At 45.1% G+C, this 25,584-nt stretch overlaps 1 protein-coding gene across 3 annotated transcripts; it reads left to right on the plus strand.

Moving 5' to 3' along the window:
* The first annotated feature begins 19 nt into the window (after positions 1-19).
* Positions 20-23,040, plus strand: ARMC6 (armadillo repeat containing 6). Of its 3 annotated transcripts, XM_069069215.1 has the most exons (9): positions 36-150; positions 1,953-2,052; positions 2,153-2,310; positions 8,054-8,136; positions 15,044-15,617; positions 16,637-16,782; positions 18,608-18,739; positions 19,316-19,453; positions 21,830-23,040. In XM_069069215.1, the coding sequence occupies exons 2-9, from the start codon at positions 1,982-1,984 to the stop codon at positions 22,040-22,042; spliced, it is 1,515 nt and encodes a 504-aa protein (XP_068925316.1). In that variant the 5' UTR covers positions 36-150; positions 1,953-1,981; the 3' UTR covers positions 22,043-23,040. The 3 variants fall into 3 exon arrangements, with proteins under 3 accessions (XP_068925398.1, XP_068925316.1, XP_068925492.1); XM_069069297.1 differs by lacking the exon at positions 1,953-2,052 and having other exon boundaries at positions 20-150; XM_069069391.1 differs by lacking the exon at positions 36-150 and having other exon boundaries at positions 2,000-2,052.
* Positions 23,041-25,584: the final 2,544 nt, after the last annotated feature.

A 25,584-nucleotide genomic window follows, 5' to 3' on the forward strand; every position in this document is an offset into this window, starting at 1 on the left:
CGCCTCCTTGGGGGAAAGAGAGGGTTACTGCTTCTGCGCGGGCCAGCCCAGCTGCTACGGTGGCCACCGAGAGTCAAAGGCAACTGCTGGTCTGTCGACTTCGTCCACCGCGTTCCGCGCGTGGGTAGCCTTGTCCGTGGAAGCGAGCTGGTGAGGCGGGACCTGTAACCTCGGAGGTGTGGGGTGGGGTAGGGTATGGAGAAGCTGGCTTGGGGCCAGGACCGGAATTGAGCCACACATAAGCCGACCCCGGAAGGGAAACCCAGCTTAGCACTTTCCCGGACTCAGTTTATCTGTCGAGGAAATGGGGACGGTGGAGTAGCTCGAGAAAGAGCTCCAGACCTGAGAGGTCACTAAGTTACACGTAGCATCACGGATTTTTAGAAATCTAGTTCATTCCTCTCCCCTCATTCTCATAGATGAGAAAACACACTAAGTGACTTGTCCAAGGACACGCTGCTAGCAAGTCAGGGCCAAGATTTGAACCCCTGCCACCTCATTTTATAAACGGGGAAACTGAGGCCTAGAGAATAGAGGTTTGTAAAATGCTTAGCACAGTGCCTGGCACGTAGCAGGCCTTTTAATAAATGTTTGTTCCCTCCCTACCTATGGTTTATATGCTCTTATCATTTATGTAGTCTGTAAAAGTTCGAAGAGGTACCTCTCCAATAGATTCGCACGTTTTTTTTTTCTTTTTGGAGGGAGGAAGGCGGGGCAGTTGGGGTTAAGTGACTTGCCCAAGGTCACACAGCTAGTAAGTCACACGTTCTTTTAAAGGACTTAAGCCTCACAGTCAAGGATCTGAGATCTAGAGCCTCAAAGGTACACAGGACACCTCCTTTATGGAAGGAGATTCAGAGATAAGGGAGACTTATTCCCTGACTTCCAGAAGAGGCATGTACAAAGAAGCAGAATACCAATTAGAATTGATCTCTAGGGTTAACTAACTCTTAAGATCTGTGAATATGAAAGAGTCACACAGAATGCTCTGAGAACTGGAGTGGGAGAACTCTTCCTGCTGGGAGAATTTAGGGAAGGTGGTAGCATTTGAACTGTATAAACTTAAGCTATGCTTATTATTGTATGCCTAGGCCCCTGCTAGACACTGGGAAATGCAGAGATAACACTGCCTTACATTTGTATCATGCATAAAAATTACTTCATTTGATCCTTTCAGCGACTTTGTAAAATAGGCAAGGCAACTGTTGCTAGCCCCATTGTATCAAGTGGACTGAGATGGAGAAAAAAAATGAGTGAGTTTTCCCTAGTTATAGAACAGAATAGACAGTGTGCAAATACTGTACTTGGGTACAGATCCCACTTCAGATATCTTACTAGCTGCGTGACCACAGGCAAGTCATATAATTTCTCTATGCCTTAGTTTTCTCATCTGTCAAAGGAGTGATATTTTCCCTCTTGCCCTCTGTGTCAGGTAAGGCTGTAGAGCAGGTACAGGGATTTGTTTCTTCATGAAGAGTTCTCCCTGTGAGTGAAAACAAAGTCTAGTTCAGGGGTGGGGAATCTGTGCAGCCCTCTAGGGCCCCAAGTGAGGCCCTTTGACTGAATCCAAACTTCACAGAACAAATCTCCTTAGTAAAAGGATTTGTTCTGTAAAACTTGAACTTGGGCAAAAGGCTGTCCCCAAGGACCTAGAAGGCCACAGGTTCCCCACTCCTGGAGTTGCTAATTTCCCTTCCCAGCAAAGTATAATAATCATATCTGGAAGGCCTCCTTCCCTCATAGGCTGATGATCCTTAGATGAGAGAAGTTAATGGATATAAAACTTGAATGTGTATAAGATCATAGGATCCTGTCTTTAGAACAGGAAGGGACCTTAGAGGTCATCTTGTCATTTAAGTGATTTTGCTCTGGGTCACACAAAGTCAAGTCCATAAGCACTTATGTGCCAGGTACACAGGTAGTAAGTGATAATTGTTTTTTGTTATGCACAGAATGGAGGTAGATCCCAGCCCCACTGGGTATGCTGGATAATGTGAATGGTTGCAGTTGGGTTATGCTCCAAGCAACTTTAATCCATAGTACTGAGAACTGGTAGGTCTCTGATATGGTCCAAAGAGGCCTACCTTTTCCAGTCTTACATGTTGCCTTATAGCTTTAATCACTCACCCAATGGTTTGTATTGAATTTTTAGCTTTGGGGACCAAAATTGCATTAGTCGGCCTGAAGTCAACATGGCCAAACGCATCAGCCAGGAGACCTTTGATGATGTGGTACAAGAAAACATCACGGAGTTTGACATGGACCCTGAGGAGGCTGTGAAAGAAGCCATTCAGCAGTTTGAATCTCAAGGTACTGTCCTGTGGTTCTTGTGGATGGCTCTGAGTTATGGAGGCCCATCCCAGGGGTGCCTGAGACAGTGAGTACAGCTGGCATCATGAGGATGCAAGCACCGTGGCTGGTGGGAGGCAGACCGTCCTGTGACCTGGGTCCTGGGGTGGCCTTTCAGTATCAGTTTATCTTCAAAAGCACAAAGAACCTGAGCCTCCAGGGCCTCATCCTTTGCTGAGGTTCAGATACAGGATCTAACTTGTCAGTTGTCAGCAAACATCTGTTAACTACCTACTATATGCTGGGCAAGCACTGGGTACACAAAGACAAAACGAAAGCAGTCTCTGCTCTCCCTGGGGGTGAAGGAGAGGGCCTTCCATTTCATCAGGAGAGACAATACATAAAACTAAATGAATATATAAAATAGATATGAGGTAATTTCAGAAGAAGGGCACTGACAACTAGCAGGGAGAGGAGGATAGAAAAAGCCCCATGTTGAAGCTGCTGGTTGAGCTTTGAAGGAAATGATGGTCTCTACCTGGCAGGGGGAGGAAGAAGTACATTCCAGATATGAGAAGCAGCCCATACCAAAGCCTGGAGACAAGAAATGGAAGATGGGATGTCTCGGGTGGAGAGGAGCAAAAAAACCAGCCTGACTGGACTAGAGACTACAGGAAGGAGTTATATGATGACAAGGGGCAGCTTGTGAAGCATTTTAAACGAGCCCAACAAATACATTTCTAGGGAATCTTAGAGGCAATATGGAGATAAGGGAGTTTATGGAGTAGGGCAGTGATATGGTCAGGTCTGCTCTTTAAGAAAATCATTCTGGCTACAGTCAGGGAGGTGCATTTTCTGAGGGCTTCATCTAGGGCACTGGCTGTTGGAGCACAGAGAAGGGAAGGGAGGTTGTGGAGGCCGAAAAAGATCTCAAAGCCACCAACCTCAGTGACCCAAAGGACTGTGGTCCTCTGGACCAAAATAGGGAAGCTGTGGTGGAAGAGGCGGCTTGGGTGCTGAGTTCTGTTTAGAAATGTCTAATGGGCACGTGCACATATGGGGTTTATGAGAAACTTGGGATGAATGTAGAGAACTGGGATGTCAGTGCATAGAGACAATAATCTAAGTTATTGGTTGTTGATGAAGTCATCAACTAAGACATGGAGAGGGAAAGAAGGCAACACAGACTTGGGGAACCCCCACAGACAGAGTGAGGAATGTGGATGATCAACCAGTGAATAAGAGTGAGAAGTGGTCACACAGGTAGGAGAAAAACCAAGAAAGAACTCGAGTATCACAAAAACTCTGAGAGTAAAGAGGATTCAGGATGAAATGATCGGCAGCAGTCTTTTTTTTTTTTTAAAGCAATCGGGGTTAAGTAACTTGCTCAAGGTTACATGGCCAGTTATTGCTGGGTGTGGTGCTAAGTGTCTGAGCCCGGATTAGATCCCAGGTCATCCTGACTCTGGGGCTGGTGCTCTTACTCACTGTGCTACCTGGCCGTCCCATCGGCAGCAGTCTTACCTGTTGTAGAGGGACTGGGAAGGATGAGAACTGAAAAGGCCTTGAGGAGATTACTGGCAGTGCAGTTCTGGTTGAGTGTTGGCTTCAGAAACCAGATTCAAAGAGTTGAAAAATGAAAAGAAAGGAAGTGGAGTCAGTGAATCTATGTAACTTTTTCTAGGGGGCTGGCAGTAGCTTGAGGGTCGGGTCTAGTGAAGGTTTTTTTTCAGGATAGAGATTTAGACATATTAGTAAACAACAGAGAACTATAAGTCAAAGAGATTAAAGATGGAGGAGGAGGTGACTGGAGGTGACTCTGCTAAAGGCAAGATACATATAGAGGGTCTGGCCTTGGTGAGGAAAAGGGTTACTTCTTCATCAGAGGCTGGGGTAAAGGATGGAAGAACAGAGGAATTGTCAGGGGGAGGGGGAGGCTCATAGTGAATCATTTCTCTTTTCTTCGGGAAGTGTGAAGCTAGATCTTGTGAGTGATGATGGCAAAGGAAGGAGCGTCTGGAAATGTTAGTGGAAAGGAGCAGTGGCATGGAATCACATACTGGGATAACCATAAGGGACCTTGGAAGTCATATTGTTCAGCTTCATTGTTTTCATGGACAAGAAAACGGGCACTAGAAGGGAAAGTGAGTGACCCACAGATGACCCATAGGGGCATCAAGTCTAAAGTCAGGAATTAGGCTGGAAGAACAAGCAAATAAAAAAAGAATCTCCCCCTAAAAAGCTAGTATTGTGACAGGCATGCTCAAGACACAAACTCAGAAGACACAAACAAAAATCTACAACCAAGGCCTCAAAATAAAACATAACTTGGACAATCCAACCAGAATTCCTAAAAGAGATAAAACAAGAATTTAAAAAACAAAAAAATTAAAATGTTTTTATATATGAAATGAGAGTGCTTGAGGAAAAAAAATAGAAATGAAAGCTATGGGAGAAAGAATTAGACGAAATTAACAGTTTATCACAAGAGGTACAAAAGCTTACCCAAGCAATAAACTTTGAAAGTTAGACTGGACCAAATAAAAGTCAGTGACTACATGAGACAATAAAAAATATTAAAGCCAATTGACCAAAAAATAAAAAAAGAAACCTGGAGTGGGCTCCTCACTCTCCCAAGGCTTTAGTCACTCAGCCCAGGGCTGTTCTTACCAGGTCATCATTGCTTGACTTCACTTGGATTTTCCCTTCATTTTGGCAGAAAGAACGTTCCTTGTCCTGGGGCACCTTCTGTAGCTCAGGAGGGAGCCTTTACTACAGAATCGTAATAGTTCATATTCTTGAGATAATTTATATACGTTAACTTATTAGATCCTCTGTGTCCAAAGAGGACAACCTTGGATTGAAGAGAAGGAAAACTCTCTTTCTATCTGACCATCCTGAGTTTGGAAACATGTATTAGGCAAACCAGCTACACCAGGACCCGAAAGACACTGTCCCCTCCTGCCCCACTCCCGTGACCAACCCTCTAGTACAAGCTCTTTGTAACAACTACCTAGAACAGAGATATTAAACTCACTCCCACTGAACCATTTTAAAATGTAACTGGGAAATGTTTAATAAAATAAAAATATAGCACATCATAGGTACTATATGTGATTTTTGATTTTTCTAAGTCAGTATGCTGGGATCCCTATATATTTTAAGTGTGACACCACTGGCCTAGATTATTGCAGTAGCCTATTAGTAAGATTTCTTACATCCATTTTCTCGCCCCCGCCAATCTATCCTTCGTATCACTTGTTACATTATTTTTCTTATGGACAAATCAGATCCCTGGCATTGTGGAACAGTGGGAAGAGTCTTTTGATTCAGACTTGCCATTCCCTCATTCACAAATTCTGAATTCTTGTATCTGATCATCCTCATTTACTCCATCTTTCCCTGTGCCTTACAGCCTCTAACCTTGTTTTTTGGCCTAATGGTGGTCTCCAATCCCTTGTCTTTTCTCCATCTTGAGCTCTTTATGAATCAACTCATCTCTACCCTCAAAAAGTACTTGTCCTGTTGCCAAGCCCCTTCCCTGAACAGCATCCACCCTCCATCTTCTTTTCTCCTAGTTGCATCTGCCATATGGGAGCTGGAGGAAATTAGGAAACTTCTGACTGAGACCCCTATAAGTGTGTCATCTTAATCTCCAGTCTCAGCGGGGCTCTCACTGATACACAGGAAACATCTTGTCCCTTCCTAATTGTCTCACAATCCCCACCCTCTGCAGCAGCTGTTCCGAAACTTTTCCCTCAAGCTTCCCATAGTTCCCGTTTCCCCCCCATCCTGTCAGCTAAGGACCTTGCTTCACATATCAGTGAAAACACTGAGACTTCACCAAGAGCTCCTATTTCTCCCCTCCTTGTCATTCATCATTCAGACCTCTCACCTTAAGAGGTGGCGCTTCTTACCAAGGCCAGCCACTCTACATGTACCCTGGATCCATTCTACCTCATCTAGCTTTCTCCTGTCCTTCACTGCTAAACTCTTTGCAAAAGTCTCCTGCACTTGGTGTCTCTGCTTTCTCCTTTCACTCTCTTTTTGCAGAGGGTTTAACTCTGCAATCTGGCTTCTACCTCATCACTCAACTGAAACTGCTCCCTCCAATGTTACCAATAACCGAATGGCCTCTTCTCAGTCCTGGTCCTTCTTGACCTTGCTGCAGCTTCTGACATTTTTGATCACCTTCTTCTGGATACTGTCCTCTCTGGGATTTCATGATACTCCTCTTTCCTTGGTCTCCTGTCTTTCTGACTTCTCCATCTCCTTTAATGGTTCTTCATCCATATCATGCCCACTACCTTTGGGAGTCCCCCAGGGCTTTTTCCTGGCCACTCCTCTCTTTTCAGTCTTTATTGTCTCACTTGATTATCTCATCAGCTCCTAAGGGTTCAATGGCCCTCTCTCTATGCAGATGATCCCCAGATCTATATATCCAGTGATAGTATCTCTCCTGAGCTATAGTCACAAATCTTCAGTTGCCTCTTGGACATCTCAGAGTGTTTGCAGATGTCCCATGTTTTACCGATGTTCCATAGGCAGCTCAAGCTCAACGTGTCCAAAACAACTCATCATCTTTCTCCCAGAACCTTCCTGTACTATCAAGGGCACCACCACTCTCCCCAGTCACTCAGGCTCTTGGGCATCCTCCTTGCCTCCTCTTTCACCCCACATTCCCAATCCATTGCTGAATCTTGGTGTTTGGTGTTTCTCCCTTCTCATTTCTCACACTCACGATGCCACCACCCTGGTGCAGGTGCTCGTCACCTCTCATCAGACTGTTGCTTTAGCTTGCTTCAAGTCTCTCTCCACTTCAGTTCATCTTCTATGTGGCTGGCAAGGTGATTTTTCTGAAGGGTAGGTCTGACTATTACTCTGCTGCTCAGGGAACTCCAGTGGCTCTCTGTTACCTCCAGAATCATAGATCAAGTTAGTATTTAAAACTCTGCCTATTCTAGCCCCTTCCTACCATTCCAGGCATCTCATACTTTACCTCCAGGTATTTGTAGTTATTAGAACATAACCCCTCATCTCCAGTCTTAGGGTCTTTGAACTGGTTGTTCACCACACCTGGAATGCTCTGTACTGTCTTAACTTATTTTGCTTCCTTTAAGACTAAACAGAAAGGCTACCTTCTGCAAGAAACGTTTTGATACTGTCAGTGCTAGTGCCTTCCCCTCCCTTCTAATCTTCTCTCTCTTGGATATGTCTTATATATGCCTGGTTATTTTCCTGTCTCCCCCATTGGATTGTGAGCTCCTTGGGGATAGGAACTTTTTGCCTTTCTTTGTATCTCTAGAACTTGACTAGTGCCTGGCACATTGTAAATGCTTAGTAAATACTTACCTGGCTCACTACTGACCTGTTCCTGGAATGCCCTCGCTCTTGTCATCTTTTGGTGAGTTTCTACTCAGTTGCTGAAGTCCATGTTAAATGCCTGGTTCTCCAGAAAGCCTTCCCTAATAGTCCATTCCTGCATCAGTAAGTGATGACCTCCATCCCCTTGAAACTCTGTACCCTTCTTTTAAATTTTTTTTCTGTGTCTTTTTGATGTACTTGTCACTTAATATGTGTTTTGTGATTATCTTTATGGTCTGTTTCCCTGACTAGACTCTGAGCTCTATGAAGACAGAGACCTTATCTAAGGTATCTCTCCCCATGCCTGGATAAGGAAGCATTTAATGAATGTTGGGATTGAATTGAAAGCACATACAGCTCATTTCTGTCTCCTATATGTTTCTCCTTCTCTCTTCTGTAGGGGTTGATCTGACCAACATTGTAAAAACGAGACCCAAAGCATCTGCTTGTGGTGACCAAGGGCCAAAACATGAAATTTTGCAGGTAGGAGCCAATGGATGGTTGTAGGAAATGATGTAATCACTAGCTTTTAGATGCCCATGAAAGTATCAATAGACTTCCCTTGGTGTCCAGCCCAGGATGATTCTGAGTAGTTTGGGTATTAAATTCTTGGGTTGTGATGTGCACAATGCTTTCCAAGAGGACCAGAACTGAGAATTCACAGGAGCTGGCCTCGTCAGAACACAGCCAAAGGACCAAGCAGGCCCCTTCTATTTTTTGTTTTGTGAATGCCTTTTAGATTTGCAACATATTAGTTTCTGAATATATCCTCCATTCCTCTGTCCAGCAAACCTTCCCTTGTAACAAAAATTGAAAAAGAAAAAAAAAACCAGCTCAGCAAAATCAATGTATTGACCATATATGACAGCATATGCAATATTCCACAGCTGTACTCCCCAACTCTGTAATGGAGGGAGGGAAATACATTTTCTCAGCTCTTCTCTGGGAACAAGTTTGGTCATTTTCACTTCATGATACTCAGTTATATTTTATTATAGCTTTCTTTGACATTGTAACCACTGTACACTGTTGTTTTCCTGGTTCTGCTTCCTTTATTAATTCATGTAAATCTTCTGTTTCTCTGAATTCTTTTTATCTGGCATTTCTTAGTGTAGTAATATTTCGTTGTATTCATATAGCACAGTTTATTTAGCTATTCCCCTGATTCTGTACTATTTTTTAAGCTTAAACAATTACATTTTTTTCATTTAATATTTTATTTTCCGTCAGTTACATGTGAAAACAGTTAACATTCATTTTTAAAATTGAGCTCCAAATTCTCTCCCTCCCTCCCTATCCTCCCTGATTGAGAAAGCAAGCAATTTGATATGTGTAATCGTGCAAAACATAATTTCCATATTAGTCACATTGTAAAAGAAAACATAGTCCAAAATAAAAACCCATGAAAAATAAAGTAAAAAAAAGTATGCTTCAATCTGTATTCAGATTCCATCACTTCTTTCCCTGGGGATAGATAGCATTTCTCATAAGTCCTTCAGAGTTGTCTTGGATCATTGTATTGCTTAGAATAGCTAAGTCATTCACAGCTGATCATCTTACAATATTGCTGTTACTGTGTACAGTACAATGTTTTCCTGGTTGTATTCATTTCACATTGCATCAGTTCATGTAAGCTGATCCAGGTTTTTTTGTTTGTTTGGAGGGGGAAATGTAGGGCAATTGGGGTTAAGTGACTTGTCCAAGGTCACACGGCTAGTTTTGTGTTAAGTGTCTGAGGCCATATTTGAACTCAGGTCCTCCTGACTCCAGGGCTGATGCTCTCTCTATTCACTGGGCCACCTAGCCGCCCTTATCCAGGTCTTTTTTTTTTTTTTTGAGAGCATCTAGTTCATCACTTCTTGTAGCACAATAGCATTCCATCACAACCATCTACTACAAATTGTTCAGCCATTCCCCAGTTGATGGGCATCCCTTCATTTTCCAGTTCTTTGCCACCAGAAAAGAGCTGCTATAAATATTTGGGCATAGTTCCAAATTGCTCTACATAATGGTTGAATTGGTTCACAACTTCACCAACAGTGCATTAGTGTCTCAATTTTCCCACATCCTCTCTAACATTTATTATTCTCCTTTTCTGTCCTATTAGTCAATTTAATAGGTGTGATACTATCTCGGTATTATTTTAACTTACATTTCTCCAGTCAATAGTGATTTAGAGCATTTTTTAATATGTCTATAGATAGCTTTGATTACTTCATCTGAAAATTAACTTCCTATTTTTGATAATTTTTCAATTGGGGAATGACTTACTTTTATAGATTCAATTAATTTCTCTCTATATTTGAGAGATTAGGTCTTTATCAGAGAAACTTGCTTTAAACATTTTTTCACAATTATGATTGCTAACTATTTCCCTCCATCCTGTTTTCCCCCATTTATTGAGTTCTCTCTCCTTTCATCCTGTTGCTCCTCAAAAATGTTTTGTTTCTGACTATTGCTTCCTCCAACCCACCTTTGAGTGGTCACTTCTATGAGCATCCCCCCTTCTCTTATCCCCTTCCCCTTCTACTTTCCTGTACCCTACAGTGTAGGGTAAGATAGATTTTCATACCTAGTTGAATGTGTATGCTATTCCCTCCTTGAGCCAATTCCGATGGAAGTCAGGTTCAAGCATTCTATGCCACCTCCTCCATGTTCCCATTCATTGTAATACCTCTTTCTTGTCTCTTTTGAGTGATTCTCCATGTCCCTTTCTCCCAGTGCATTCCTATCTCATCCCTTAATTTTATTTTTAAAGATATCATCCCATCATATTCAACTCATACCTGTGCCCCCTGTCTATACATACTCCTTCTAACAGCTCTAATAATGAGAAGGTTCTTATGAGTTACAAGTATCATCTTCCCAGGAATGTAAACAGTTTAACCTTATGATTTTCCTTTCCAGTTTACTTTTTTATGCTTCTCTTGAGTCTTGTATTTGGAAGTCATATTTTCTATTCATCTCTGGTCTTTTCATCAGGAATGCTTGAAAGTCCTCTATTTCATTGAATATTCATATTTTCCCCTGAAGGATTATACTTAGTTTTGCTGGGTAGGTGATTCTTGGTTGTAATCCTAGCTCCTTTGCCCTCCAGAATATCATATTCAAAACCCTCCAATCCTTTAATGTAGAAGCTGCTAAATCTTGTGTTATCCTCATTGTGGCTCCACAATACCTGAATTGTTTGTTTCTGGCTGCCTGCAGTATTTCCTCTGTGACCTGGAAGCTCTGGAATTTGGCTACAATATTCCTGGGAATTTTCATTGAGGGATCTCTTTCAGGAGGTGATCTGTAGATTCTTAAAGTTTCTATTTTGTCCTCTGGTTCAGGGCAGTTTTTCCTTGATAATTTCTTGAAAGATGATTTTTGGCTCTTTTTTTTTTATCACAGCTTCCAAGAAGTCCAACAATTTTTAAATTACCTCTCCTGGATCTGTTTTCCAGGTCAGTTGTTTTTCTAATAAGATATTTTATATTATCTTCTATTTTTTCATTCTTTTGGTTTTGTTTCTTGGTATCTCATAACGTCATTAACTTTCACTTGCTAAATTCTAATTTTTTTACACAAATTTATTTATTTTTAGTTCTCAACATTCACTTTCTTAAGTTTTAAATTTTTTCTGCTTCCCTCTCCTTCCCCTCCCTAAAATGACATGCAACACAATATAGGCTCTACATATACATTTTTATTAAACATATTTTCAGATTAGTCATGTTGCATAGAAGAATTAGAACATATGGGAGGAACTGATGCCTGCATCAAAATGGGCACAGGCTGAACCGAGAAGTGTGGAATGGTGGATGCAAGCCAGTCAAGAATCTGTCACAGCAGTTTCCGATTTATTGATCAGAGGGCAGGGTTTATATAATGAATGCAAAGCAATTATCTTAGTAATACATGCAAAAATATTTACTGTCCTTGTACATTTAGCATATCTGTATGTTTTTGTGTCCTTGTTGACTTAGTAATTCCATATGTTTTATTATCCTTATTCCCTTGCATGCATCTAAGTCTGGGTCACAGCTCGGTTATCCAGTCCTAAGCGCCTGCAAGTCAGGAAGAGATGGTGAGCCAATCTTAAGACATAATATAGCCTTCATGAGGAACTGGCGTAGGAGAAATCCTGAACCAGTCTTCCCATGTATGGACTGGGTCAGAGACTGGCCCTAGACAAGGAACCATGAGAAAGAAAAAACAAAACAAGAGAGCAAATAGTATGCTTTTATCTGGCATTTCTTTGTCTGGGTGTGGATTCAGTTCTAACTTTTAAGTAATAATTTTCTTCAGTGAGATTTTGTACCTCTTTTTCCATTGAGCCAATTTCGCTTTTCAAAGCATTCTTCTCATTGGATTTTTGTACTTTTATATTTGACGTATTCTGTTTTTTAAAGCATGATTTTTTTTCTTTTTGGCTTTTTGGAGGGCAATTGGGGTTAAGTGACTTGCCCAAGGTCACATGGCTAATTGTTTTTGTGTTAAGTGTCTGAGGCCAGATCCAAACCCAGGTCCTCCTGACTCCAGGGCCAGTGCTCTATTCACGGTGCCACCTAGCCGCCCCTAAAGCATGATTTTCTTCAGTATTTTTGTGCCTCCTTTACCAAGCTGTTGCTACTTTTCATGATTTTCTTGTATAACTCTCATTTATCTTCCCAATATTTCCTCTACCTCTCTTAATTGATTTTTAAAATCTATTTTGAGCTCTTCCATGGCCTGAGACCAATTCATAATTTTCTTGGAGGCTTTGTATGTGGGAGTTTTGAATTTGCTGTCTTCTACCAAGTGTGTATTTTGGTCTTCCTTGTTACCATAGTAATTTTCTATGGTGAGAATCTTTTTCTGTTGTTTGCTCATTCTCCCAGCCTATTTCTTGACTTTTAAGTCATTGCTAAAGTGGGGCTCTGCTTCCATTGTGGAAGGCACACTGTCCCAAGCCTTGGGGATTTTGTGCAGCTGTTTTCAGAGACACTTCTAGGGACCTGTAAGTTTTCAGTTTTTCCAAGGTGGTATGATCCAAGGAGAGGTGTGCTTACTACTTTCCTGGCCTGTGCTCTGTTCTGTGAGTGACCAGAAGCATTCTTTTCTGTCCTTGAACTGTGAGGAGGGTCCCCAGTCCACTGTGGCCACAAGCTCTGATGTGCTAATAATGCTCCTCCTCAGCCTGGAGTGAGGACTCCAAGGACTGCAACCTGGATCTGAGTGTGGGCAAAGCAACAGAGGCCTGTCCCAACTGCCAGCAGAGACCCCTGCAATCTACTTGGGACCAGTTATTTGATCCCTTTACCATCTGTGGGGTGAGAGTTCTGGAAGCAGCTGCTGCAGCTGGTTTGCTGAGGCCTGGTCTGTGCTGGCATGGCCTGTACTGAACTGTGCTCCACTCTCATGCCAGTGTGACAGACCTTTCCTGCCAAACTTTTAAGTTGCCTTGGGCTGGAAAATTGTTTCACCCTGTGCTTTTGTGGGTTCTGGCACTCCAGGATTTGTTTTAGGGAATTACTTAAAGGTCTTTGGAGGAGTTTGGGGGAAAAGTCAGGTAAGTCCCTGCCTTATCTTTGCCACCTTGGCTCTGCCCAGATCCTGTATTTTTTTAAGGCATAAAAATGACCTCAGGGATACAGATCAAGTCATAAGGTTTTGCAGATACAGGAATTTGAAGGCTTGACTATAGATATTTATTAGAAGGCTTTTATTTTTCTTTCTTTCCTTAATGGGAGGTGGAAGGGAAAGAAAACAGATTTTTATTAACTCATCCCCCACCCCCATCTCTCTCCTTCCCCTCCCCCAGGAAGGTAGTTAATGTAGGTGACCTTGAAACTGAACATCTAAAGCCTGTGACTCCCACAATCTGGAACCAACTTCTCTTCCCAGCCTTAGCTCACACTTCTTCACATACTTTGTGCTCCAGCCAAACTGAGTTTCTTGCCATCCCTCAAACAGCTTTCCTCCCTCCAAGCCTTTGCTCACAGAGTTCCCTATGCCTGCAGTGCATTTCCTCCTATGTTTTCAAAACACAATCTAAACACCACCTCCTCTGAAAACCTTCCATGATACTGCAAACGTAAGTGATTTGACAACCAAGAAAACATTTTTGAAGCACTTACCACTTGTGGAACACTGAGTTGTGGCCACTATACAAAGTGAAGCTAAGGCAATTCCTCTTCTGCTCTGTTAGAAGAATGAGAAGACCCCAACACAGATAACTATGAGATTGTACAAGTGCACTAGAGAGGTCTCCCTTATGCTTCCCGCCCCCCCCAAAAAAGGGTAAGGATGCACTGAGTGGTCTTTTTTCTTGGCTCTTCCATAGTACCTAAGCTAGGACTGGACACACCTAGTCCAGTAAAGCCTGGAACTGACTTGAATTTTCCCTGGAAGATGAAGAAATCTGTGTGCCCATATTGCTGGATGCAGAGCTGCCCTGCCTGGCTGCTTCATCTCATTCCCAGGGTGGAGAGGCAGGCTAACCTCTTTCCTTTTTCTGCCACACCCTCATGATGCATGCAATAGGAGATGTAGATTGGCCAGTGTTTCCTTCCCTGGGGTTGTGGAATAGAAACCCACTTTCTCTTCATTCATCTGTTGCTCATTCGTGAGTATGTTTCCAGCCAGAAGATTTGTAGATTTTGGAGAGTTCTTCATTCCTGTTTGAATCAGCAGTTAGAAGTAAACATTAATATTTGCTGCAATGTCTTTGGGGAAAAAAGTTGGCAACAGACTCACATTTTGTAGGCATCCAAGTTGGGCATCTTATGCCTCTCTGAGCTTGGACATTCTCTTCACATTTCTGCCTCAGGGAAGATTAGGAAGTGCCAAACCAGTTTGAACAGAGAGGTTCCTTGATCCTCAGAGGCCTCATTTTTCTATGAAGTTGCTTAGTGAGAAGCTAAGGTCACTTCAAGTCTAATAGCACATTGTATACCTCTCAATATATATTGGATGTATCAAGGTATGTGACTAACCCTAGGACATACCTGAAGGATATCTGTGTCTCAGCCCTGGGAGAGTGCACTGCCTTGTACAAGTGCCTGTTCTTGGATGAATGAATTTGGGCAAAATTTCCTTTGCTTGTTAAGTAACAAATCAAATAAGGAAGAATGAAAATTACTCTAGGCCCCTCTAGTCTTTGGTTTAAGAAAAGCTTTATTAAGCACCTACAGTTTGCTAGCCATTGGGGTAGGTGCTAGGGTTACAAAGACAAAACAGTTCTTGCCCTCAAGGGATTTATATTCTAATGGAGGGTTGGGAAATGAATCTATGCAAGAAAGCAAACACAGTGTCTATGAAGAATAGTACAAAGTAATTTCAAAGGGGCCTAAATGCCAGTGACTGGGTGGATCTCGGGGCCTGAGTGCAGAAGGCCAGTAACATTGTGTCCCCTTGTGCTTCACAGACCCTGGATGCTCTCCACAAGTCTGTTGGCTCTGCAGCCCCCCAAGAGGTGGCTGAGCACCTTGTGCGCTTCAGTGAGCAGTGCAGGGGGCAAGTCGCCAGCCGCTACTTGGCAGCCGAGAAGGGAGCGTACCCTGTTGTGCTTGCGGCCTGCCAGCAAGCCGTGACAGAAGGCCAGGACTTCTTGGTAAAGGCCCTGAACGCCCTGGCTGCCTTGACAGAGGGTCAGCCAGACCTGCTGGACCCCAAGGGGCTACAGCTGCTAGTAGTCACGCTGAAGGAGCATTTGGAGGTGGCTGAAGTGATGAGCTCTGGGCTCCGCTGCGTTCGGCACGTCTGTCTCCAACACGAGCAGAACCGACAGAACTTGGTGAGAGCAGGTATCCTGCCTCTGCTCACCGGGGCCATCGAGAAGCACAGATGCAGAGCCAGTGTGGTCAAGGAGGCCTGCTCCACTCTGAGAATCATGACGTTTGATGATGACATCCGAGTGCCCTTTGGCCACGCACATGACCACGCCAAGATGATAGTGCAAGAGAATAGGGGCTTAAAGATTCTCATAGAAGCAACCAAAGGTAGGAACACAGTTTGCTTCTTGGTATCAGTAAAAGGGAAGCTAGGTGGCGCTATGGTGCACAGAGTGCTGGTCCTGGAATCAGGAAGACCTGAGTTCAAATTTGGCCTCAGACTCTTACTAGCTGTGTGACCCCAGGCAAGTCACTTGGCTTGTTTGCCTCAGTTTTCTCATCTGTAAAATGAGCTGCAGAAGGAAATGGCAAGCCACTCCAGTGTCTTTGCCAAGAAAACCCCAAATGGGGTCATGAAAAATCAGACACGACTGAACAGCAACAAATTGGTGAACAGCAGGTTCCAGCCTCTACATGGTAGAAACCAATCATGGCAGCCCCTTAGTTTGGGGAAGTGCTGAAGCCCACAGGCTCTCTTCTGGAGAGCCAGAGCAATGAGAATGTCCTGTAGAAGACATCTCCTAGGAGGCAGAGGGAGCTGGGGCCCAAGGCCCATTCTGCCTTTCCTTTATGTGAGCGTTGTGGCACTCTGTGGTTCCCTACAATGGGTATCTAACAGAAGGGGCTCACTTCTCTCTGAATGGGAATGTGGAATTGTGGGAGGAAGCTGGAGGCTCATCCAGTGTCACCCACTTTGCTGGAGGAATTTGCTCTGGGGATAATGGACTTCAGAGATTGTTCCATATCACATGTTGTAGTATGTCTTTGCCTCAGCTGGAATAATGAGAAATGTACATGGGAGCTAACTCTTGGTTAGCCTCAGTGGGGGAAGGAATCCTTTTTCATACTTGAATTAAAGGCATTGATTAGAAATCTATTCGTGGGGCTGAGCAGGTCAGTGGCAGTTCTGAGTGGATCCTGCAGCCCCTGTGCTACTTTTCATTAGAAGGGACCCTGGGAAAGAGAAACTTTAGCTTTTCCTGAAGAGCACCTGCCCCTTGCAATGCTAAACCAAGGCCACATCCCCGCAGTTTAGGGAGTGACTGCTTTGAATAGTCTTCGTTCTCTGAGCACAGAAGCATTCATCCCTTGTTTCCTCTTCCCCTCCACTGGGGTTCCTTTGGCAGCATTCCCAGACAACCCGACTCTTCTCGGGGAGCTGTGTGGTACTTTGTCCCGCCTGGCTGTTCGGAATGAATTCTGCCAGGAGATCGTCGATCTAGGGGGCCTCAACATCCTGGTGACCCTTCTGGCTGACTACATCGACCACCAGGTGAGTAGCCTGGGGCGGGGGGGGGGTGGGTCTCTCAGCATCCTTGCAGATTTTGTCCATCTGGCCTTCAAAGTTTGAACAAGGAGAGGCAGAATCACACAGTGCAGGAGAGCCAGTTTCATGGCTTTAGAAAGAACTGGGTTCACAGCCTGTCTTATCTCTGACACACATCTGGCTGAGTAACCTAGAGGTCACTAGTGACCCAGGCAACACAAAGAATGTCTTTGCAGAGAAGGAGAAGACCAGGTTGGGCACTGGGAGTTTCCTCTCTTTGGGTTGTAATGATGTCATGGTCCAGCTCCTGTCCCTTGTTACAGGTGGGGCAACAGACATGACCTCATTATAGTCTGGGGAATGATGGGAAAGGTGGAAATAAACCATGTGCATGTCCAGTTCAAATTCTGAGACATGTAAAGCAAAGCTAGGTTTGAGGGTCTGAACTATCTGGACAGTGGTGTCTGTTCTTCACTCTTTTTCCATGTCAATCATAATGACAAGATGGCAAAAATAAAAATAATAATTCAGCCAAGGACCACTTGCTGGTATCAAGACATTGGGTATTAGCATCTGGGCATGTGGCAAAGCAGTCCTTTTCAGAGAACCTGTTGTGCTGTTTAGACCTTTTCTGTCCTGTCCTACTGGCCCCTGAGGGAAGGGTGGGCCAGGGGCAGGAGTGAACTCCACTTTGCACCCTCTTCAGGTGACCCTCAGACTGGGGCCAACTCACTAAACCATCCCTAGTTTAGAAGAGTTCCCTTCATGTACGTGGCCGTTGCTGTGGCCTTAGAGCCCTGGGACTCTGGTCGGCAGACCTCTCCTGGAGTCCAACTATAGGACCTTGGACAAGGCATCTCACTTTCTGGGTACCCACGCTCCTCTAAAAGAGAGACGGTGCTAACTGCTGCATGGCACTGCCAACCACACAAGGCTACTGTGCTTTGTGATCCTGGAGTCAAATGGGAGTCACCAAGTCTCTGTTTTCAGGGCTTAGCCTGGCAGAATCAGGAGGGAGTTAGTCTTGGATTAAGGAAGATGAAGGTTCTAAATTGCCTCTGCCACATGCTGCCTTGTGGCACTGGGCAAACTCACTGCCCCAGGAAAGCTTCTTGTTACTGATCTGCATTGGTGGAAGAAGTGCCCTCACTACACCAGTGAAATCACAGGTTCCTCCCTTCCCCCCAGGTATCTGTTTTCTAAAAGGTATCGGAAAGAACTGGAATCCTTTGGTACTGGCATACAAAGCAACAAAGAGATTTTCCTGACAGATGCAAAGGCCACGGCAGCTGAAGCAGCTCCAGGAGGTCCTAACAGGGAAGAAAAGGGTCAGATCAGCCCCCAGAGGCAGCAGAAAGGCCCAGACCTTGGCGGGAGTCACAGGACCTGTCAGTTACTTCCTCTGTACAATGAGATCATTCTAGATAACCACTGAAAGCCCTTCCACATCTAGATCTGCACTTAGGGAGGGGAGCTTCAGCGGTCCGACTTTACTGAAGCAGTCTGCTCTGACGGAGAGAGCACCTGTAGCCATGCGGTAATGAAATATTTTGAAAAGGTCCCGAGTTGTGGTCCCAGTTCTTGCTGTTTACTAACTACGGAATCTCAGCCAAGTTAAGTTATTTTGCCATTCTGAGCCTCAGTTTTCTTATTTGTAAAGACCAGGGTCAGGGTAGCAGGATGGGATTTGGTGATTGATTAAATGCTTAGAATTCTGAGATGAAGAATATAAAAATAGTTCCTGGAGCTGAATTTAACTACTGTGCTTTGGTAGCCACTGTGAGCACATATCTCTGTCCTCTGATGTGCTCATTTTGATGGCCACACACAGGAGCTGGTACGGCAGGTGCTGGGGGCCCTCCGAGCTATCGCTGGCAATGATGATGTAAAGGATGCCATCGTCAGTGCAGGTGGAACAGACTTCATCGTGATGGCGATGAACCGGCATCTCTCCAGTCCCCAGGTACTAGCCATGACAGCCAAGCTCTCTGTCCCACCTTCATGGGCTTTCTTCAGTTCTTAAGTAGCCTAAATTTGACCTGGATGGTCCCAAAGAAGGGACATTATGTGTAAATGGCCCACTGATTGGCTTAATTAATGATGAAATCTTGGTCTCTGGCCTGGGATAATCTTGTGTCCCTGGGCCTCACCTATACCTTCTCTTCCAAGCTTGAGGTCTCTGTGATGCATGAGGCTGAACCCCTTGGGGTCAGGATGCAAGAGCTAGGAGTTGAAAGGGAAGTGTAAGAATACTGGCACACAGTTAGAGTACATGAGTGCCATTGTGGTAGAGTGGGGAGGGTGCAGAGCTGGCAATCTGAAGACCCAGGTCAGAATCCCTCCCTCGTGTCAGATGGAGAGAATCATCCTGGGACTCCTTTCCTCACTGGGATGTTGGGAAAGCAGGAAGCAAAAGTCTACATTTTCCAAAATGTGTGTGTGTGTGTGTGTGTGTGTGTGTGTGTGTTTGTGTTCATTGGTCTGGTTTGTGTAGCTCCATGATAAACTGACTCCTTTGTCCTGTGCCTGATCCTTGCAGATCTGCGAACAGAGCTGTGCAGCCCTGTGCATGCTAGCCCTGCGCAAGCCAGCCAACAGCCAGGTGATCGTCGAGGGTGGGGGGGCCTTGGCCGTCCTGCAGGCCATGAAGGCTCACCCAAAGGAAGTCAGCGTGCAGGTAGGCAGCCATCTCCTGCTCCTGCAGCCTCCAGTGGCTTACTCATTGGTTTTGTAGGAAGAGGGACAATGACCAACCTCTGTCTCTTTCTTTTCCCCATGAGATTGTAGGAGTAGGGATGGCCCCTTTTTGCTTAGGATGATGATATTCCTGACCTGAAAATACCGCCACCACATATAGGGAAAGAAGTCTCCCTGCTCCAAGCTCACCTTTCCCACTTCTGCACCCACACTGCCTCCAACAGACAGAGCCAACACCTGGGCAGCGTGGCAGCAGAAAGGCTGGGATAATCTTGTGTCCCTAGTGCTCTCTGGCAGGGACTGAGTTTCTCAATCTGCTCGGGAATGGAGCTTTGCCCTGCCAGCCCCACCCTAGGCTCTGTGGCATCCACACTAATAGTCCAGAGTCTTGTGTCCCACTTCATTGTGGCCTAGACCAGTGCTTCTTAAACTGTGGGTTGCAAGTGGGAAAAGTTTAAGAAGCTCTGGCCTAGACTGTATCTGGATAGTCGATCCCTCTGGAAGCACTCACTCTTAAGCCTGCTTGTTACTTCTACCTGATGAAGCTACCCCTACGTGGGTGGGTCAGCATCTTGAGGCTCTTCTCCCTCACCCCTTCCCCCTCACCCCTTCCCATCAACAGAAACAGCAGTCTGCCTAGGCCTGATTCAAGCCTATTAACATCTGAAATTTCATTGGTTGTTGGAACTTTTTTTTTAAAAAGCAGTCGGGGTTAAGTAACTTGCTCAAGGCTATACTACACGACCAGTTATTTCTGGGTGTGGTGCTAAGTATCTGAGCCCAGATTTGATCCCCAGGTCATCCCGACACTGGAGCTGGTACTCTTACTCGCTGAGCCATCTGGCCACCCCGCTTGTTGGAACTTCTGGTATGAAAGTTTCACTACCAATGCACATCAGCATTTCTACATGAGAGGTCCAGTGACCTGCCTGAGGTTACAGAACCAGGATGTACAGAGGAGGGACTTTATGGCTCTACGCCAACCAGCCCTCTGATCGCCTCACCACAGCTTCTCAGCAAACTAAGGGTTTCATACATCGGGGTCCTGTGTTTGGTACTGGCATGGCCAAGATGAAAGAAATCATAAGGTGCCCTGAAGGAGCTTATGATGACAAAGGCACACCCATCTACATCTACACACCCATCTAAAGAAGGACCTACGACAAACTGTTAGGTGAGGGGAGAGGAGAGGGAACCGGGGAGGAGGCAGGAAGCCCCTGAGCCAGGCCTTGGTGAAAGGCCTGTTTATGGACATGAGCAAACGTGCACAGTGGGGAAGGGCAAGAGGAAAACAAAACAATGAGTCATATGTTTTGGCTGGAATTGGTTTGGAAGAGTTGGGGAAAGGGAGGTTGTGAGATAAGGTTGTAGATTCCAGCCCATTCTGTAGGGCCTGGGTGCTAGGCCAGGAGTCCTTACCTAAAGCAGTTTTTTTGGTTGTTTTTTGTTTTGTTATGTTTTAAAACTAGGGAGTGATATGATTAGAGCAGTACATTAAGAAGATTACTCAGGAAGCAGTACTAAGATGAGCTGGAGAAGAGAGCCTTGGAGAAAGGAAGCATAGCTTTGAAAAGGCTACAGACCCTTGTCCAAGGACAGGTGGCCCCTACCTCCCCCCCAGTTTTCAGGGATCACTGTTAGGACTTAGGACTCCAGGCCTTTTAATCTTTCCATGCCCGAATGATGAACTGGGCTGTAATTAGGGATAGAGGTCAAGTCTTAGACTCTGATGAAAAATCAAATGAACCAAGTACAGGCTGGTGAAGGCATATCACCTTCAATGCCTGTGAAAGCTACCATATTTTGAGCCTGCTTTCAGAGACGCCTAGTGCCCAGAGGGAAAGAAGCTAAAACTTGGCTGTTCCTACCCTGGCCAGACTCCTCTGGAGTCTTGGGAAGGCCACTGACTGACTGGATTTCATCCAGAAGAGGGCTGTCAGGGCCTGACTTTCCCAGTGGTGTCCTGACTATCTTATGTTGTTCCTTCAGTCTCAGAATGCCCTCCATACCCCCTTCTCTACTTGTTGGAAATTCCTGGATCCAGAATAAATAAATAAACAAACAAATAAATAAATTCTGGAATAAATCCACCTCTCCCATGAAACCTTTTGAGATCCCTCACCCATCCCTATCCAGTAGTCATAGGTCTTTGCCTCTTCTGACCTCCCCTGGCACCTTGTAATTCACAGTGCTTAATATCTGTCCTGTCTTGGAGAGCTGGGACAGTGAGTCTGATGCTTTGAGAAGCCAATGAGAACAAAAGGGCTAGGCTTTTCCTTTCCATCTTCCTTCTCCCCTTTTGGTTTCTGATATATGTCTCTGTGCTCTCTGGTAATAGTTTTTGTTCTTTCTCCAGAAACAGGCTTGCCTGCTGATCCGCAACCTTGTAGCCCGCACACAGGCCTTCTCCCAACCCATCCTGGACATGGGGGCAGAGAAACTCATCACGGAAGCCCGAGCCACACACCGGGAATGTGACGATGTGGCCAAGGCTGCCCTTCGAGACCTGGGCTGCAAGGTGGAGCTTCGGGAGCTATGGACAGGAGAAAAGGGAAACTTGGCTCTCTGAGGCCCGTCCTATACCATTAGGCTTCAGGAACATTCCACACTTCATCTGTGCCCATGAAAGGAAGTTCTCAGCTGGGAACTTGGGGCTCCCTTGAGATGTTACTACAATGCTACTCAGAGGCCTCATGAGTGAGTCTGTTGGCTTCCACTGACCCAAAAGTAAAGTCCTCTACCTCTGGTTCCTAAGGGAACACACTGGTCCCCTCTGTGCCCACTTATGAAGGCCAGAGTTGGGAGCAGATTGGTTTGGATGCCGTGGGCCCTCTTTCCCCTGGAGTGATTTTGGCCATTCTGTCTTGTTTGCTGTAATATGACAGTCTCTTGGTGGCCCTGTGTTTTCTGCTTTATTGTCTTTAGGCCAAGTTTCATGTTTCCGTGAAGGTGGGACAGGCAGAGTCAGTCAGTAGAAGGCCCTGAGGGCCTTCTTATCATTTTGACTTAACCTTCACCTGCTTAAAACAGGGTGAAGAATGATGTCTGAAAAGTGCTTCTCAGATACCGAAGGCCAAACAGTAAAAACCTGCCTCCCCATTCATTCTTCTGATATTGCTTGGCTCCCCTCTTCTCCAGTCCCTTGCCCCTGATCACATCACCAGTTTTGCCCTGCCAACCCTTGGCCTTGCTGGGGAATAAAGGTGGAGAAGATCATAGAACTGTGCAAACTGTAAATTTATGTCACATAACCTTCCTCAAACTAGACACTCCAGGCATTTTATTTTCTCTGGCTGTCCCTTCATGCATGAGATGCACTGTCTCCTCATCTCCAGCTAATGGAAGCTTTTTTAAATCCGTCTTTTACTGGAAGCCTTCCCTCTGGAAATTATCTCCTGTTTATCCTGTAGATGTTTGTAACTGTTTGCTTGCTTGTCCTCATCCACATTCCCTTGTGTGCTCCTGGGGGCAGGGCTGTCTAGATCTTTGGCCCTTCTTTGTATTCCCAGAACTTGGCACAGTGCCTGGGGCACACAGGAGGTGCTTAATAAACATTAACTGACTGTCGAGGCTGAGTGTTCAGTTATGTCCTGTGTCCCAAGCATGTGAATGCCAGGTGGCTTGTGATAGCAGTGCTGTCACCATGCTGCTGGCGCGCCCCCCCCAGGGTCTAGGACTAGGCAAGTCTGCTCCTCTGGTCTTCCTCTTCCTTCTCCTCAAGTAACTTTGCACTCCCAACCTGGCTGTCCTACTGGTGATCTGGTCTCTCTAGCTTTCCCACTTACCACCTATATTTACACTCCACTCTGTCTGCCTACTGGTTAATAATGGCATCAGAAGCAAATGCCGACTCATTTGTGGCAGTTCTAAATGTCAGCACATTTTTTTAGCACTGAGGAATTGTTCTTCAAATCCGGTTGTCAGATTGGTCTGCTGGAGTTTGATTCACAGGACAATAAAAGTATGTAATAAGTTACACAGAAAGGTATCGAGGTAGCTAGGCCACTGTGGATAGAGCACTGGTCTGGGGTCAGGAAGACCTGAGTTCAAATCTAGCCTCAAGACACTACCTGGGTGACCTTGGGCAAGTCACTTAACTCCTGTCTGCCTCAGTTTCCTTAGCTGTAAAAAGGGGATCATAATGGCACCTGTTTTGCAGGGTTGGTAAAAGGCTCAAATGAGATGTTTATAAAGCGCTTAGCGTAGTGTACCTAGCACATAGTAGGCACTTAACAAATGCTTGGTCCCCCCTCCAAAAAAATATTTTAATCACCTCAACAAAAATAATACTTTCTGTTCATTTTAGTTTTAATTTGTAGGGGTGGTCAGTAAGGTAAAGGGATTCTAGATTGTAACTATCATGACAGAATCTCAGTTCCATAGTCTAACCTTTACCTGAAGCAAGAATCTACTCTATAATATCCCTGACAGGTGGTCCTCCAGCTTGAATCCTTCTGCTGATGGAGAACTTGATACTGCCAGAGGCAGCTCCTTCTACCTTTGGGATAGCTCTAGCTGCCTAAAAAAGATCTGACTAGTGAAGTGTCTCCAAAATATGACACATTTCATAGGCATGAGGGGTTAACCAAGTAGAAGATGGGTCACATCTACCACTCCAAAGGCCAGACACTCTCAAACAGCTTTATCACCCTTAAAACTCCCTGACCAGCTTCCTCCAGATTTTGGCCCAAATCACTGTCCTAGTTCCCAGCTTCCCCTCTTCTTCACCAGGGGCTGGCTGCTCAGAGTGGTTACAACTCTGACCTGGAAACCCACAGACAATGTTAGGGAAATTCCCCCTCACCCTAGCATACGTACAACCTGCCCTTCTTAGTGTTTAAGGCCCTGCCTCAGCTGGCTGCCCTCTGGGCCAGTATCTAGTAGGAGCCTCCCCTGCCTGGATGGGACTAATGTCCACTGCCAACCACACAATCACCCAACACCCCCCTTCCCTGGAAGAGAGCAGGAACACTTGTATCATGAGGGCCCCTGGCTGAACCCAGGGAAGGCCTGGTTACCAACCAGCACCCTTCTTACACCCCACCCTACTCTGCAATCCAGTGACTGGGGACTCCTGGCAGTTCCTTGAATGAGACACTCATCTCCCAACTCCGAGCATTTGCACTGGCCAGAATGGCCTCTAGGCTTCCCTGGTTTCCTTCACATTCCAGTTAAAATCCCACCTTCTATAGGAAACCTTTCCTGATCCTCAATTCTAGTGTCTTCTGTGGATTATTTCCTATTTAAAATATATATAGCTTATGTGTACATAGCTATTTGCATCTGTGAGCTCTTCACAAAAGACAGGGAGTGTCTTGCTTTTTTTTTTCTTTTTTTTTGCATTCTCAGTGCTTATTAGCACAATACGCTGTACATTTAAGGAACTTAAATGTTTATTGACTGATTAACCCTCTGCCTGCCAGGAAACCATGACCTACTACCACTGCTCCCCACCCAAATCTAATAGCCATCTCAGAAGAGAGCAGGAACAGTTATACCGAAACAGTACCCTCTGAGGGAGGGGGGGAAGCCCCTCAATACCCTCCCTGCTTCCAACTGCCACCCAGGTGAATGATCAGACCCAAGGCCCAGGGTCATGCCCTCTCAACATCTCTTGGAGACTAATGAATTTCCCCAGCCATTCGGTAACCCACTAGTCCCCTCCTGTGTTCTGTTTCCCTTCCTAGTCTGGTCATAATTAACACTTATTTAGAAGAATATAGTCCCTGAACCTCTCAAGTTCTTTCATTCCCATTCCCCCCAACCTCATTCATGTCCCAATCCAATACTGCCTATTCCTTCTAGAGTACTCTCTGGTATTTTCATACCATAGTGAACAAACTGCCCTTCATCTGGGACCTCTTTATCTCACACTCTTTATTTGCTTTTGCTGAGACCTGTATCCCCTCTGAAATCAGTGAATCCCCAGTAAACACCTCCAGGACTGGCTATATCACATTCCCCCAACTCTATCACCCCTCTTTTTATGTTCCTACATACAAACAGGTCCTAGTAGGGAAGTCCTTGTTCACCCCATCACTTCCAGACCCCTGTTGTCTCCCTCAGCCAATAACCCTTTCCTTCTCTGCAGTCCACTTCTCCAAATTCCCC

Source organism: Petaurus breviceps, unplaced genomic scaffold (genome assembly GCF_028583685.1).
Source record: "Petaurus breviceps papuanus isolate PSGF00001 unplaced genomic scaffold, PetGlider_PUasm1.0 108, whole genome shotgun sequence".
Classification (NCBI taxonomy): domain Eukaryota; kingdom Metazoa; phylum Chordata; class Mammalia; order Diprotodontia; family Petauridae; genus Petaurus; species Petaurus breviceps.